Source organism: Rana temporaria, chromosome 10 (assembly GCF_905171775.1).
Source record: "Rana temporaria chromosome 10, aRanTem1.1, whole genome shotgun sequence".
NCBI lineage: Eukaryota > Metazoa > Chordata > Amphibia > Anura > Ranidae > Rana > Rana temporaria.
In genome coordinates this window covers 58,550,344-58,565,408 of record NC_053498.1, presented here as the reverse complement: position 1 = coordinate 58,565,408, position 15,065 = coordinate 58,550,344, and the positions used below count along the sequence as shown (strand labels likewise).

General features: G+C 43.2%; 1 protein-coding gene across 1 annotated transcript in view; it reads left to right on the top strand.

The window, feature by feature from the left end:
• PAFAH1B2 (platelet activating factor acetylhydrolase 1b catalytic subunit 2) overlaps positions 1-3,298 on the top strand; it is a 39,138-nt gene extending 35,840 nt beyond the window's left edge. The window contains exon 6 of the mRNA XM_040327663.1: positions 1,871-3,298. Coding sequence (XP_040183597.1) covers positions 1,871-2,149 — 279 coding nt within the window. The 3' untranslated portion in view covers positions 2,150-3,298. The remainder of the gene's footprint in view (positions 1-1,870) is intronic.
• The last annotated feature ends 11,767 nt before the right edge of the window (positions 3,299-15,065 follow it).

Here is a 15,065-nt window from a genome sequence, read left to right as displayed (position 1 = left end):
CGGATGGACCGATCGTGTGTACGCGGCATTAGAAGCTTCCACTTCGTCACGACTTGGTCGCAAGGTCCAGTGTTCTATCCTTCCTTACAAATGCTAAAATTTGACGGTTTGGCTGCCAAGACCCACATTTTGAAGAAGAGAGGGATCGCAGGTCCAGTGCTTTCCACAATTATTAATGCCAGAAAGCCAGCTTCCAGACTTATTTACTACAGTCTGGAAAGCATATGTTTCATGGTGTGATTCCAACAAATGGAATCCTCAAAGATGATATAAATAGGATTCTTGCCTTTTGGAAGCTAGGAGTGGATATGAAATTAGCCCTTAGTACCATTAAGGGTCAAATATAATCTCTATCAGTCTTCTTTCAAAGACCGCTGGCATCTCATTCCCTAGTGCAGGCTTTCATTCAGGGAGTACTGCGGATCAATCCCTGGTGTACGATAAAGAAAACAGGATTTTTAAAACAGATTACCCTATAAAATCCTTTTCTTGGAGTACACCACGGGACACAGAGGTCCCCCGCTTCTTATGGGAATCTTATTGCTTTTACAGGTAAGCTGTTTTAAAAATCCTATTTTTTGGCCTAAAAGCAAAACGCTATGTGTTGCTGAAAACTTACACTTCACATCACCCTAGAGACGTTTTGGTCACCGTGAAACACTGTGGTGGCAGCATCAGGTAGTGGGGATGCTTTTCTTCAGCGGGGACAGAGAAGCTGGTCAGAGTTGATGGGAAGATTGATGGAGCCAAATACAGGGAAATCTTAGAAGAAAACCTGTTAGAGTCTGCAAAAGACATGAGACTGGAGGCAGAGGTTCCCCTTCCAGCAGGACAACGACCCTAAACATACAGTCAGAGCTACAATGGAATGGTTTAGATGAAAGCATATTCATGTGTTAGAATGACCCAGTCAAAGTCCAAACCTAAATCCAATTCAGAATCTGTGGCAAGACTTGAAAATTGCAGTTTACAGACACTCTCCATCCAATCTGACAGAGCTTGAGCTATTTTGCAAAGAAGAATGGGCAAAAATTTCACATCCTAGATGTGCAAAGTGCAAAGCTGGTAGAGACATCCCCAAAAAGACTTGCAGCTGTAATTGCAGTGAAAGGTGGTTCTACAAAGTATTGACTCGGGGGGGGGGGGGGCTGAATACAAATGCACGCCACACTTTTCACATATTTATTTGTAAAAGAATTGGAAAACCATTTATCTTTTTTGTCATGTCCCATGACTGGACCCAGTTTTATGTATTCATAGTTGCCGCTTTTAAATATTTTTTCCTCTTCAAGACCGTTCCCTTCCTGCTTGTCCTGTAACCCCTCCTACCCTTCCCTTGCTAGGAGCCATTTTGTGAAATATCTCCTTTGTAACCACACTGCTTCTTGAACACTGTCAAAACTATTGCTTTTTACCTGCCACAACTCTGTATTAAATAGTTCTGTGAGAAAACAACCATCTCTGAATCTTCCAACATGTAAGTTATGGCCGAGTAAATACTTTTCTGAACGGGCCAGGGTGAAATTACCTCATCTGCCATCGATACCAAATTTCAAGCCTGTGTGCTGGACAGAATAATTTTCCTTTCACTTCACAATTATGTGCTACTTTTGTGTTGGTCTATCACATAAAATCCCAATAAAATATATTTACATTTTTGGTTTTAACATGACAAAATATGGAAACATTTCAAGTGGTGTGAATACTTTTTCAATGCACTGTGTAGGCATGGAATAGTAAATAAATATGTAAGGGCTCGAAATGTCTACAAATGGACCTAAAACTGATCTGAAAGAAACAATCTTGTCATGCAACAGTTTTACATTTTCAAAATACATTATGTGCCTGACTCTTTGTTTTTACCTTACAGGGATTACTGCCACGTGGAGAGAAGCCAAATCCACTGCGAGAGAAGAATTCACGCGTCAACCAGCTCTTGCGCTCATGGCTCCCACGTCTTCCTGGAGTGCAGCTGCTGGACTTTGATTTTGGCTTTGTTCACTCAGATGGCACTATCTCTAGAAACGACATGTTCGACTTCCTCCACCTCACGGCTATTGGCTATGCTAAGATCTGCAGGCCACTTCATGAACTGATTATGCAACTGCTGGAGGAAACCCCCGAGGAAAAAGAAGTCACTCTGGCCTGATCATCACGTCACTCATCCTGTTGTCAGTGTTACATCATTGGCTGCCCCCCCTCCCCCTCGCTAACTACAATTGCCTCAGCTGTACATCTACATGCTCAATGTATATACACCTGCTCAAATCCAACCTCTGCAAACCCCCTTTTTTGTCTCCTGTATTATTGATCACCTAACATCATTGAAGCCTCTCCCGTGGAGTCAGAGTTGCAGGATTGGGATATGGATTTTTGACGTTGGCAGTGGTGGGATACCAAAAATCATAGAGTGATATAAGCTGTATATATCATGGCTAATCTAGGGAAGAGAGAAACTCCCTTCAAAATTTGGCTGTGGAGCCATTGTGAAGCCTTTGTGTAGTGTTTACAAATAAGCTGATGTTTAGGATTCACCTCCTGAATCAGCCAACTCCCTATTTAAGTTCAAAAGGTTTTCCTTTTATGACAATTAGACCTTTTCAATTGCCTGCAACGATCTACATAGGTAAAGGTTGTATGGCAGACAATCCTGGTGTGAAAGGGGTGCTAATACACAAAACTAGAAGTGGAATGATTTAATAAAGAAAATCTAGCATTAATAACGTCACTTGTGAAAGTAGGAATGTCTGCAATTCAATCATGTCATTGCAAGTGCAGCCTGTACCAAATTAAACATATCCCTAGTTTATTTTATTATCTAAGTTTTGTTCTGTAACTGTCCTCTTATTGCGCAGTGCATAAGCAGTCTTGGAAATGTACGTGAATATAATTGTATTGCTTGTATGAATCCTTTATTGATAAAGTGTGTTGTGGTCAGGGACCAAAGCAGAAGTTACTGAAAATAATCTGTCCTGAAAATTCAGATCGTCATCTGGGAAGCTGGGCATTATGGGTTACTAAGTGGCTTAGTTCCCAAAGCATTGAGCAATATGTAGCCATGACTCAACAATAAAAAGTGTGTTTGATGGAAGATTAAGGGCCAATAAAAGCTGCAGATAGGATATCTTGTAGTGTATTAAACGCTCTCTGCGCCTCTCGGATCTGTACAGGTTTAGGACTCAGTTGTAGATTTTGCATCTTCAGAGCTTTTGCTTCTACATATAGCATAATGAATTGGATCGTTCCTCCTCATTGTTATGTGTGTATGGAGAGAAGATATAAAAAAATATCAGTGGTACCCTTGTCTCCGTCTTTTTGTTAAGAAAATACTTTTTCTCTGAAAATAGGTGAAGAATCTTGTGTATGCAAACCCATTCACTGGTAAGCTTAAACCTTTTGCTGTCAAAGCCTTTTTTTTTTTTCGTTTTGCACACACACAAAAAAATACAATTTTACAGAAAATTGCACTTAAAACATTATAAGGGGGGGGGGGGTTTAATAAAATTGGTGCACACAGAATCTGGTGCAGCTGTGCATAGTAACCAATCGGCTTCTAACTTCAGCTTGTTTAACCACTTAAGGACCACCCCACTTACATATACTGTGGCAGGGTGCCTTTTAGCGCAAAATCACTTACCTGTATGCGATTCTCTTCTTCGGGTCTGGGACGCGCATGCACCAAGGGAGCCAATCAACTGATGTTAAAGGCGCCACATCTGATGGGAACCCAGTGATTTTTCGTAGAGAGGCAGAATTGAAGGTCTGCCTATGTAAACAAGGCAGACCGCTGGTCTGTCAGAAAGTAAAATTGAGATCTTGTTTCAGAAAGCAATCCCCCCTACAGTTAGAAAGCACACATAGGGAACACATTTAACCCTTTGATTGCCCCTGATGTTAAACGCTTCCCTGCCAGTGTCATTTATACAGTAACAGTGCAATTTTTTTTTTTTTAGCACTGATCACTATTGGTGTTACTGGTCCCCAAAAAGTGTCACTGAATGTCAGATTTGTCCACCGCAGTCCCGCTAAAAATCGCTGATCGCCGCCATTATTAGTAAAAAAAATATATACAAGTATCAGTAAAAAGTCCCTAAATCTATTCCATAGTTTGTAGATGCTTTAAAAAAGGTGTTGATTACCGAGGTGTCACACAAGAACATCTTATGATGGGTAAAAGCAAAGAGCTCTCTTAAGACCTTAGAAATCTAATTGTTGCAAAACATACTGATGACTTGGTTACAGAAGGATTTCTAAACTTCTGTATGTTCCAATGAGCACTGTTAGGGCCATAATCCGAAAGTGGAAAGAACATAATTCCACTAAATGACCAGGTGCTCTTAGCAAGATTTCTAACAGAGGAGTGAAAAGAATTATCAGAAGAGTTGTCCCAAGGACCACTTGTGCAGAGCTTCAGAAAGACCTGGAATTAGCAGGTACAAGAAATGGACTCAACCGCCATGGTCTGTATGCATGCTCGCCACGCAAGACTTCATTGCAGAAGAAAAAGCTTGTTTAAAGTTTGCTGCACAACATTTAGACAAGCCTGGGAAATACTGGGAGAATATAGTCTAGTCAGATACACCAAGACATTCTTGATAAAAATCTGCTGCCATCTACCAGGATAATAGAGATGAAACAAGGGTGGACATTTCAGCAAGACAATAACACAAACCCTTAATTGACTTTAAAGAAAGAAAATAAATCTGCTAGTATGGCCCAGCCAATCATCGGACTTGAATCCAATAGAAAAATCTATGGATAGAACTAAAGATCAAGATTTGAAGAATGGGTCAAAATCACACCTGAGCAATGTATGCGACTAGTTTCTCCATACAGGAGGCATCTTGAAGCCATCATTACCAACAGGATTTAGTACCAAGTATTAATTACATTTTAGTTAGTGTGTTCAACACCTTTTTCCTGTTACATTCCATTTTATTACACATAATTTAATTTCTGAACGTATTTATTTTGGTTTCTTTGTATGTATGGATTGCATGAGTTGTTACTGACGTAGTAACAGTTTCATGTCCATAGCACTTGACAAAAATAAATAAATAAATAAATACACACAATTAGAGATCACTTTTACCAAATCCCATGTTACTCAAATCCCGACTCTGAGCCCTACTCCAGAGTAAGCTGCCTCTCACAAATCCACATACGCCTATATACTATAAAAAAAAAAATTGGGCAGTTGCGTCCCATATAAGTTTATACAGGGGCAAGGCTGTATTTACCAAGGTTCTCCATTGACGCACCGTCAGAGGGGAGGGCTAGGTACATTTTAGGAGGATCGCTTTCCTGGCATAAAAAGCTGCGTAGAATACAAACAGTTTTTTGTATTGGGGGGCCTCTAGTGTGTCAACAATACCCAGTAGTAATGGTATCGGATTACATGGAACTCGTAATTTACTTATGGAGTTGATATCGTTAACCACCCCTCTCCAAAAAACTTGTAGTTGCTGGCAGGACCAGACAACATGAAAGGAGTAGCCCACCTCCGAGGTGCATTTAGGGAAGACTGAACTCCTGTCAGGGTAGATTCTGGTTAACCGCTGCGGGGAGTAGTATGCCCAGTGTATAAAGTTGGGTGAATCCATCTCTGGCAGAAATCATGAGGGGGAGGTATTGCTGGATACCCTCTTCCCAATTATCGTTGTCGAGCGTAGGTATGTTCGCCTGCCACACCGAAAACAGCCAGGAAACCTTAGAGGTGTCTAGTCTGGTGAATACAGAGTAGAAAGCTGAAAGGGGTTTGAGTTCATCTGACAGATCCAACATGCGTTTGATACCGTTAACCTCCAATATTATTGAACAAACTTTTTATTTTCTATTGTTATCTCTATCAAGGAGAAGCATAAATACAGGTATAAACACTCTCCTTGTATGTTGACACAAGGGATTAGGGGTCTTCACGAGTAATCAGGAGCTGGTAAACTATTATTGAGCTACCTATTTTGTGCTTTGCCGTGAAAAGGTTGTTGGTAAGATATTGTTTGCCCCCCACTGAAGAGGTGGTGATTGGGAGCTCCTGGAAGAGTTCTAAAGTACCCAGAAGTAGGGGTGTCAAACCCTACCCATCTCTTGGATAAGTAGGAAGGTTTGCTGAAGAATTTTATATTCATATGAATCTTCCCTTCTTTACTTAAGTATTGCTGATATTAAAATCTGAGAAATTGCCTGTGTTCTTATTTGGTGACTAATCGACAAAAATGAGGGTAGGGCAAACAAAGCAGGGAAAGGGGCCCAGTCCTGGTGGTATCCAGCGCTACATGTTAGCAGAGACTAGCATGGCAGAGAATGGACAAGGGATCTCATCGCGATCAGGTACCACCAGACAAAGAACGCTCGAAGAGGAAAACAAGGCAGGCAGACTAAACGACCTTATCACTCGACCAAGAAGTATGGGGAATATTTGCCCGGGAGGTTTCAAAATCCAATGCGAGGAGCAGAAAAAGAAAGGAGGGGGTGAGCCATTAATGGAAAAAGATTGAGATGAAAGTCCAGGCGGGGACCCCACAAATTAAAGAAATACTGACTGAAATGCTCACAAAAATGGAGATGTCGTTGAAAGCAGACATTGCCGCAGCACGGTCAAATATTGGGCAGGTTCTGGGACAGGTAGAGGAGATGAAGGAAAGGTTGGATACCAAAGACTGGAGGAAATTAGTGAACAGATGAAATTCATGCAGAGATCAAATAGAGGATTAAGAAAATTGAAGTCGACGAAAAAATTTGCGCATAAGAGAATCTTTTATGCTCGAGCGTGCACCATCAAACAGGACCACTAATTCTCAGCTTAAAAGGGTTGTAAAGGTTTGTTTTTTTATTTTCTAAATAGGTTCCTTTAACCACTTGACAACCGCCCTATAGACAAAGTACATCTACAGGGCGGTTGCTTAATTCCCCGGAGGCCGTTAATTAAAGTCCTCCCAGAGTCGCACTCCCGTGCGCGCCCTGGGGCGTGCACACGGGAGTGTCCGTGACCGCCGGGTCTAGAGGACCCGGTGCATCACGGTAAATCGCCGCTGATAGCAGCTGGTTTACCACGTGATTGCTCCGTCCAATGACGGAGCGATCACTTGTAAACAAAGCGGCGTCATGCGATGATGCCGGTTCCCCCCCCTCTCTGTACCGAACGGTACCGTGTGAGAGGAGAGGGGAGAGAGCGGATACAGAAGCAGTGCTGTGGGCTGGATCTGTGACAAATGCAGTCACAGATCCAGCCATCCCTGCCCAATACCCTGCAATACTCTGCCCCATACTGTGCAATCCCTGCAATACGCCCCCCCCCCCCTCTTGCTTCTACCGACTCAACGCTACGATCGAAGCCAGAATTTTTTTTTTTAGGCTTCCCAGCCTAGAGGTGAGATGTGGGGTCTTATTGACCCCATATCTCACTGTAAAGAGGACCTGTCATGCCATATTCCTATTACAAGGGATGTTTACATTTCTTGTAATAGGAATAAAAGTGATCAACATTTTTTTTTTTGCTGAAAAACGTGTCAAACTAAAATAAAGTAAAGTAAAGTGAACCGCCCACATATGAAAACAGTGTTCAAGCCACACATGTGAGGTATCGCTGCGAACGTTAGAGCGAAAGCAATAATTTTGGCCCTAGACCTCCTCTGTAACTAAAAACATATAACCAGTAAAAATATTTAAAGTGTCGTCTATGGGGATTTTTAAGTAGCGAAGTTTGGCGCCATTCCACGAGCGTGTGCAATTTTGAAGGGTGACATGTTGGGTATCTATTTACTCGGCGTAACTTCATCTTTCACATTATGCAAAAACATTGGGCTAACTTTACTGATTTGTTTTTTTTTAAGCACAAAACTGTTTTTTTTTTAAAAACACGTTTTAAAAATTGCTGTGCAAATACAGTGCGAGATAAAAAGTTGCATCGACCGCCATTGTATTCTCTAAGGTCTTTGCTAAAAAAAACATATATAATATGTTTTGGGGTTCTATGTAATTTTCTAGCAAATAAATGATGATTTTTAAATGTAGGAGAGAAATGTCAGAATTGGCTTGGGTGTTCCAGAACGCCTGAAGGTGCTCCCTGCATGTTGGGCCTCTGTATGTGGCCACGTAGTGTAAAAGTCTCACACATGTGGTATCGCCATACTCAGGAGGAATAGCATAATGTGTTTTGGGGTGTAATTTGTGGTATGCATATGCTGTGTGTGATAAAAAACCTGCTAATATGAAAATGTTGTGAAAAAAAAACAAAACTTAAAATTGCAAAGTACTGTGGGAAAAAAATACAACTTCAAAAAACTCACAATGCCTCTTTCTAAATACCTTGGAATGTCTTCTTTCCAAAAAGGGGTAATTTGGGGGGTATTTGTACTTTTCTGGCATGTTAGGGTCTCAAGAAATGAGATAGGCCGTCAGTACTTCAGGTGTGATCAATTTTCAGATATTGGCAACTCTATAACTTTCACAAAGACCAAAAAATATGCACCGATTTGTACTTATTTTTACAAAAGAAATGTAGCAGTATACATTTTGGCCAAACTGTATGAAGAAAAAATACTAAATTTGCTAAATTTTATAACAGAAACAAAGAAAAATTCATTTTTTTTTTTAAAGAATTTTCAGTCTTTTTTCTCTTATAGCGCAAAAAATAAAAAACACAACGGTGATTAAATACCACCAAAAGAAAGCTCTATTTGTGTGAAAAAAAGGACGAAAATGTAATTTGGGTACAATATTGTATGACTGAGTAATTGTCATTCAAATTGTGAGAGCACCAAAAGCTGAAAATGTGTCTGGTTATTAAGGAGGTTTAAGTGCCCAGTGGTCAAGTGGTTAAGCTAGTGCATTGTTGGTTCACTTACCTTTTCCTTCAGTTTCCCCTCTAAATGTTTTGTTCCTTTGTTTTCTTTGTCTGAATTTCTCACTTCCTGTTCCTCAGTAAGCTGTTCTGGCTGACTAAACACCGCTCAGATGATGGTGTGAAGTTTACTGAGGAGAAACAGGAAGTGAGAAATTCAGACAAAGAAAAAAACATTTAAAAGGGAAATTGAAGGAAAAGGTAACTGAACCAACAATGCACTAGCTTAAAGGAACCTTTTTAGAAAATAAAAAACGAACCTTTACAACCCCTCCGACATTGGTGGCCCAACCAACACACTCAGCTGGTTGATGCTATGCACAATTATAATGACATGCTGCTATCCATCCTCTGCAGAATGGGGTTGCTCAGCACTTTAATAGATCCTTTTCTTCCTTTTTTACTTGAGCGTGCACCATCAGACGTGTTAAAGCCTCTGACTTTGGTGGCTCAGCTGACTGATGTTGCTACAAAGAGGACCCAGCTCTAAGCCTTCCTCCTGCCTCACTCTGCATTTGGGACTGGTCACGGTAGTTACCAAAAACACTGTACACTGAAAACGATTCCCTCTCCATCTCTTTTGCCCATCTTTGTCCATGCCACCCCGAAGCACTTTACTAGACCATTTTCTTCTATGCTCGAGCGTGCACCATCAGACGGGACCACTAGTTCGCAGCCTAAAGCCTCTTGACTGGCTAGTGGCTAGTTTAAAAACAAAAACACTGCTACCGAACCATAAAGAGTGACAACACCAAACTAAGACACATGGAGGGGGTTGAGAGACCCACCCTACCAAGTTTGGAGTTCCTAAGATTTATGGTTTCAGAGATATTGACCAGCAAAAATCCAAAATCTATACCGACAAGGTTGCACCAAAGTCCCGCTAGCGGTATTACAAATTACTGCTACATTTCCCGAAAGGGAGCTTTCAAGTGACGGTCGGTTCTCTAAGGGTGGCCGTATCTCCGGAGCCCTTGGGGCCGGTATCTCCAAACTTGGCACGCTGGTAGATTTTCCTGTTCACTACCTCATGCCACAGTATAGTCCGCTTGCACTCATCGGGACATGCGATAGGGCCATGAAAACCCCCAGCATGGAGCCCGACTATTCAGGGTCCCGCTATTGCCCAATTTGCTCTCTTCTTGTCTCCAGACAATTCACCATACTCTGGGCAAACAGGTCCTGCTGTCTATCCTCTGTAAAGGGGTACACCCTCTTCCCACACTTTACAGCCGACACTACGCACACAGACGGGACAGCAGAGAAGAAACGTACAGCAAACACTGTGCTCTCATGTAATGTAGTCCCAAAGTGGACGGTCTACAATATCTTTTTAGCCCTTTGCACAGAAGAGAACTGCCTAAAGCTCATTTGAGCATGTCTTTTAGTCCCAAAGTTGACTGTTTTAGCCCTTTAGACAGAAAAGAACTGCCTAAAGCTCATTCTTTGAGCATGTGTCCTTTTTCTTCTCGTCTCCAGACAATTCACCATACTCAGGGCGAACAGGTCCTTCTATCTATCCACTAAAAAGTTAAGGACTCTCCTCCTTTCTCAGCACGGATTTGGGACCGGCCACATTGGAGTTACCAAAAACATTGTATACCCGAAAATGGTTCTCTCGCCTTCTTTGCCCGTTTTCTTTTATGCTCGAGTGGGCACCATCAGGCAGGACGCTAGATAACAGCTTAAAGCCTCTGACAATGGTGGCTCACCCAACATGTTTGAAAAAAACACTGCTACTGAACCATAAAGAGTGACAACACCAAAATTGAGAGACACATTAAGAGGGGTTGGGAGACCCACCCTACCAAGTTTGGAGTTCCTAAGATTTATGGTTTCAGAGATATTGAATGGCAAATATCCCAAATCTATACCGTCAAGGTTGCACCAGGAGTTCCGCTAGCGGTATTGCAAATTACCGCTACGTTTCCCGCAAGGGAGCTTTCAAGTGCTGGTCGGTTCTATTTGGGTGGCCGGAGCCCTTGGGGTTGCTTTCTCCAAACTTGACAGGCTGGTAGATTTTACTGTTCACTACCTCATGCCGCAGTATGGGCTGCTTGCATCCATCAGGACTTGCACTATGGCCGGAAAACCCCCAGTATGGAGCCTGATTATTCAGGGTGCTGCTATTGCCCAATTTGCTCTCATCGTCTCCAGACAATTCACTGTACTCTGGGTGAACAGGTCCTGCTGTATATCCTCTGTAAAGGGGTAACCCTCTTCCCACACTTTACAGCCAAGACTACGCACACAGACGGGACAGCAGAGAAGAGATGTACAGCAAACACTGTACTCTCATGTAATGTAGTCCCAAAGTGGTCTGTCTACAATATCTTTTTAACCCTTTGCACAGAAGAGAACTGCCTAAAGCTCATTGGAGCATGTGTCTTTTAGTCCCAAAGTTGACGGTTTTAGCCCATTAGACAGAAAAGGACTGCCTAAAGCTCTACACCTTCGGCAATTTTCGGAGGCTCAGTTGAAGTTCGTACTGCGCAAGCGCCGCACCTGCGCAGTACACAGGGTTCTTATCCGCCGGGGGGGGGGGGGGGGTAACCTATTCGGCAGAACACTGGCCCCGCTGCTGAAATCATATCTCCTACCTTTCGCTGTACAGAATTATAAATATACTGTATTTCCCGCCTGATATAATGATAATATGATGATATGGGGGCTGTCCGCTCCCTCCTCTGAATCCTACAAGCCGTACGGGTTGGTGTAAACATTAATCTCACACTGTTACATTTCACGGAGTGCAGTCACACTGAACCACTTCTGTGGTCAGCTCTTTGCTTACTGCTTGCTCTCCGAGTTCAGCACGCCTTATTACCGATCTGCCCCTCGGTGACGTCACTTGTTTACTCCTTTCAGCTCGAGGCCCTACCCATTGCCTGAGTTGGTCCCGCCCCCAGTCCTATTCTTCCGTCAACAGGGAATTGTAGTTCAATAGGGGAGGGCTGTACATTCTTGTTTACTCTCTAGGCATGCCGGGAGTTATAGTTCAGTGGGGAATAACCTGTGTTCTACAGGGTTTTCTGCACTGTCCTGGAGGAGCTTCTTCCTTCGATTGGATGGGCAGAGCTCTCCCCGGGGTGGGGGTCTTCAACATCCAAGGCCCATTTCACATGGGCGGACCAATAGGGTCTGCCTGTCAGGGCTTTTTTTTTGGGTGGACCCGATCAGACCATCCATTTCCCACTTTGAAGCTGCGGGTGTCAGACCTGTGTCCTTTGACACCTGCCAACATCCAATCCTATCTGCTAAAAACAGATAGATGGGAGATTCGTTTCCCATCCGTCGGAAGACAGTCAGATGTAAATGAACAGACGGTCTGTTGATATCCAACCGCCCATAGAGGAGAGCAGTCTGTGTCTGCTCTGCATAAGTGGAGCAGACACAGACCTGTCATCTGCCTGCTCAGCGGAGATCAGTGGACAGATTCTCCGCTGAGGCGGATCTGCTGCTGTAGTCTGTCCATGTGAAAAGACCCTAACACTTTCAGGTGTCCCCAACTCCTCACTATGGTCCACAGCCAGCTGCTGTCATTAGTGTTCCCTCCCCAGACACACCAGTGCTTGGAACCCAGTGTATAGTGGGGAATGTGTTTTGAACTTTTGTGTCTACAACATCAGAGTTCAGTAAATTGCATCTAATGTTTATATAAAAATAAACTTTGACAAGAGATAGAACCCCATGAGAAAAATCTCCAGAGTTTTCAGCCATCACTGGAACAGACAGAGTGGAAATGCTTGTAGTAGGTGAACACTTGATTTGACAGCTGCCTGAGAGGATCTCCTTACTTTCTGTTGTGACCCAAAGCAGGACGTTGAAGAAAAGGGACACAGCATTTAAACATGTCTTTTTGCCATCTGAAACTGTCTTTGGGCATTGTTTTTTATCTGATTTGTAGCCTTGAATCAAGAGGAGCAATTAAGCACAATGATTGTATGAAACATTTGGTACATATGGCTATTTGCTGATGGGGACTGAAGCGGCAAAGGTGTGACACACTACTACATCATCTCCCATATGAACAGGGCATTGAGCCCCTGTTCACATCAGTTTGATTTGACAGGTCAACTTGCATGTCCATGCAGAGCCTATTGTCGGTGTTCTGTTGAGAAGTGCCTTCCTATCGAATAGTGCCCGGGTGGAAGTGCGCATGCCCCACATGGAGCAGAGTTGACGAACAGCTGTTGTCTCGCATTGCCGAGGCATGTTCATGTAGGAGAGGGGCCGATAGTAACATGATGGCTCGGATTTTAAAATGATGAGCAGTAGGGGGGGTGGAAGTTTTATCGATGGGCAAATAAGTGTGTAAAAGAAATCTTTATCTAAAATAGAAAAAGCCGCACTTCAATTGACTAAACACGGCCCGCAAGTGTCCAGAAAGAATAGTAGATAAAGATTTCCTTTGCAGCTATGTTTGGCAATCAATAAAAAATTCTGGACCCAGCACTGCCCGTAATTTAAAAATCCGTCCCCTTCACATAACTATCCGCCCTTCTCCTACATGAAGGTGCCTCGGCAACGCAAGACAAAATGGTAGTAAACTCTGTTTTGGCGCTCAGGACGGAGCAAGTGCAGTTCAATAGATATCTGTGTATGAACCCACACAGATGTCTTTCAAGTTGCCCCCGAAGTCGTGTGAACAAGGGCTCATGTTGGCTTGCCTGGGGAGCAGCGGTTCTGTGGGGTTTTTTTTGTGCTCCTTTTTTTTACTGGTTAAGCTGAGTTCTGCTGCAATCCACTGCTCAGGTACAGCCGCTCCTGTCCTGCCTTGCAAACTTCTTTGACATCAAGAGAGAGCCTGGTGTCTTCTTCGGGTAGCCAGCCCCTGATCACCCATACCAGCTCTGCCTATTGGCCACTGTGTGTACCTACTCCTGTAGTCATCTGGGAGGAAGGTGGTGGATTAAAAAATAAAGTAGAAAACCGGTAAACAGAGTAAGTGATGTGTATTAGTTGAGTAAAGATTCCCTTTAAAAAGGAAAAAGTCCAGCCTGAGTATTTTAGGCTGGACTTCTCCTATGGGTCACACCAATTTTGTTTGCACTCCTGTGACCCGTTTTCAGCGGATAGAGCAGTCTGAAGTCACTTTTATCAGTCGAGGCACCGTGTCATCCCGACTTCCCAAGTCTATATTCACCAGCTGCCTTGATTGATGGCAGTCTCAGCGAGCCGCTGAGACGGCCTCTACCTGTCCCTCCACAGCTCAGTGCTCTAGTGAGCGTGGAGGAGCGACGCTGACTGACAGTCAGCAGCTCTCCTTTCGGGGATCTGTGAAAACTGAGCCATCGGCGATGTTTGGTGTCTCGGTTCTCAATGCAGAGATGGCAGGGGGACAGCTGCAGCATTGGTCTGAAGCTGTATCTACCAAGGTAAGTATGAATAGAAAAAAAAAAAAAGAAGAAAAAAAAAACACATTATACTTACCTGCTCTGTTCAGCTGGCTCATGTTGCTACAAGGCTGGAAGGGGAGGAAAGGAAGGGGGAAGGGAATTGACCCTTCTCCTTATTCAGCACGGACTTGGGACTGGCCAAGATGGAGATAACAAAAACATTGTATACTGAAAATGGTTCCCTCACCTTTTTCCTTGCCATCTTTGTCCATTTTCTTTTATGCTTGAGTATGCACCATCAGATGGGACCACTAGTTCGCAGCTTAAAGCCTCTGACTTTGGTGGCTCAGCCAACACGTTCAGCTGGTTGATGCTGTGCATAATTATAATGAAGTTCTGCTATGCATCATCCGCAGAATGGGGGTGCTCAGCACTTTAATAGATCCTTTTTTTTTTATTCTCGAGTGTGCACCATCAGACAGGACCCCTAGTTCTCAGTTTAAAGCCTCTGACTTTGGTGGCTCAGCCGACACATTCAGCTGGCTGATGTTGCTACAATTGTAAAACAACAAAACCGCGCTGCCACAACACAGTCCTCAGGCAGCGGCTAGCGTGCGATAACAGAAAAAATATAACAATATAAAAAAGCCGCGCCCAATATCAAAACAAATAACTATGTAACATTGGACAGTCCATAGATAATGAGAGTGGTAATGGATTTCAACCAATCATCCAGCAAATAGTATCAGTAAAATGATCAGAGGCCGATTTGCATGTAGGAACATTAGCTTGTCAGATTTTCAATGCACCTGGTGACATGCATACAATCTGTGTTATCCCACCACCAGAAACATATATCAGCTTACCAGATGGCAAGCCTTTTG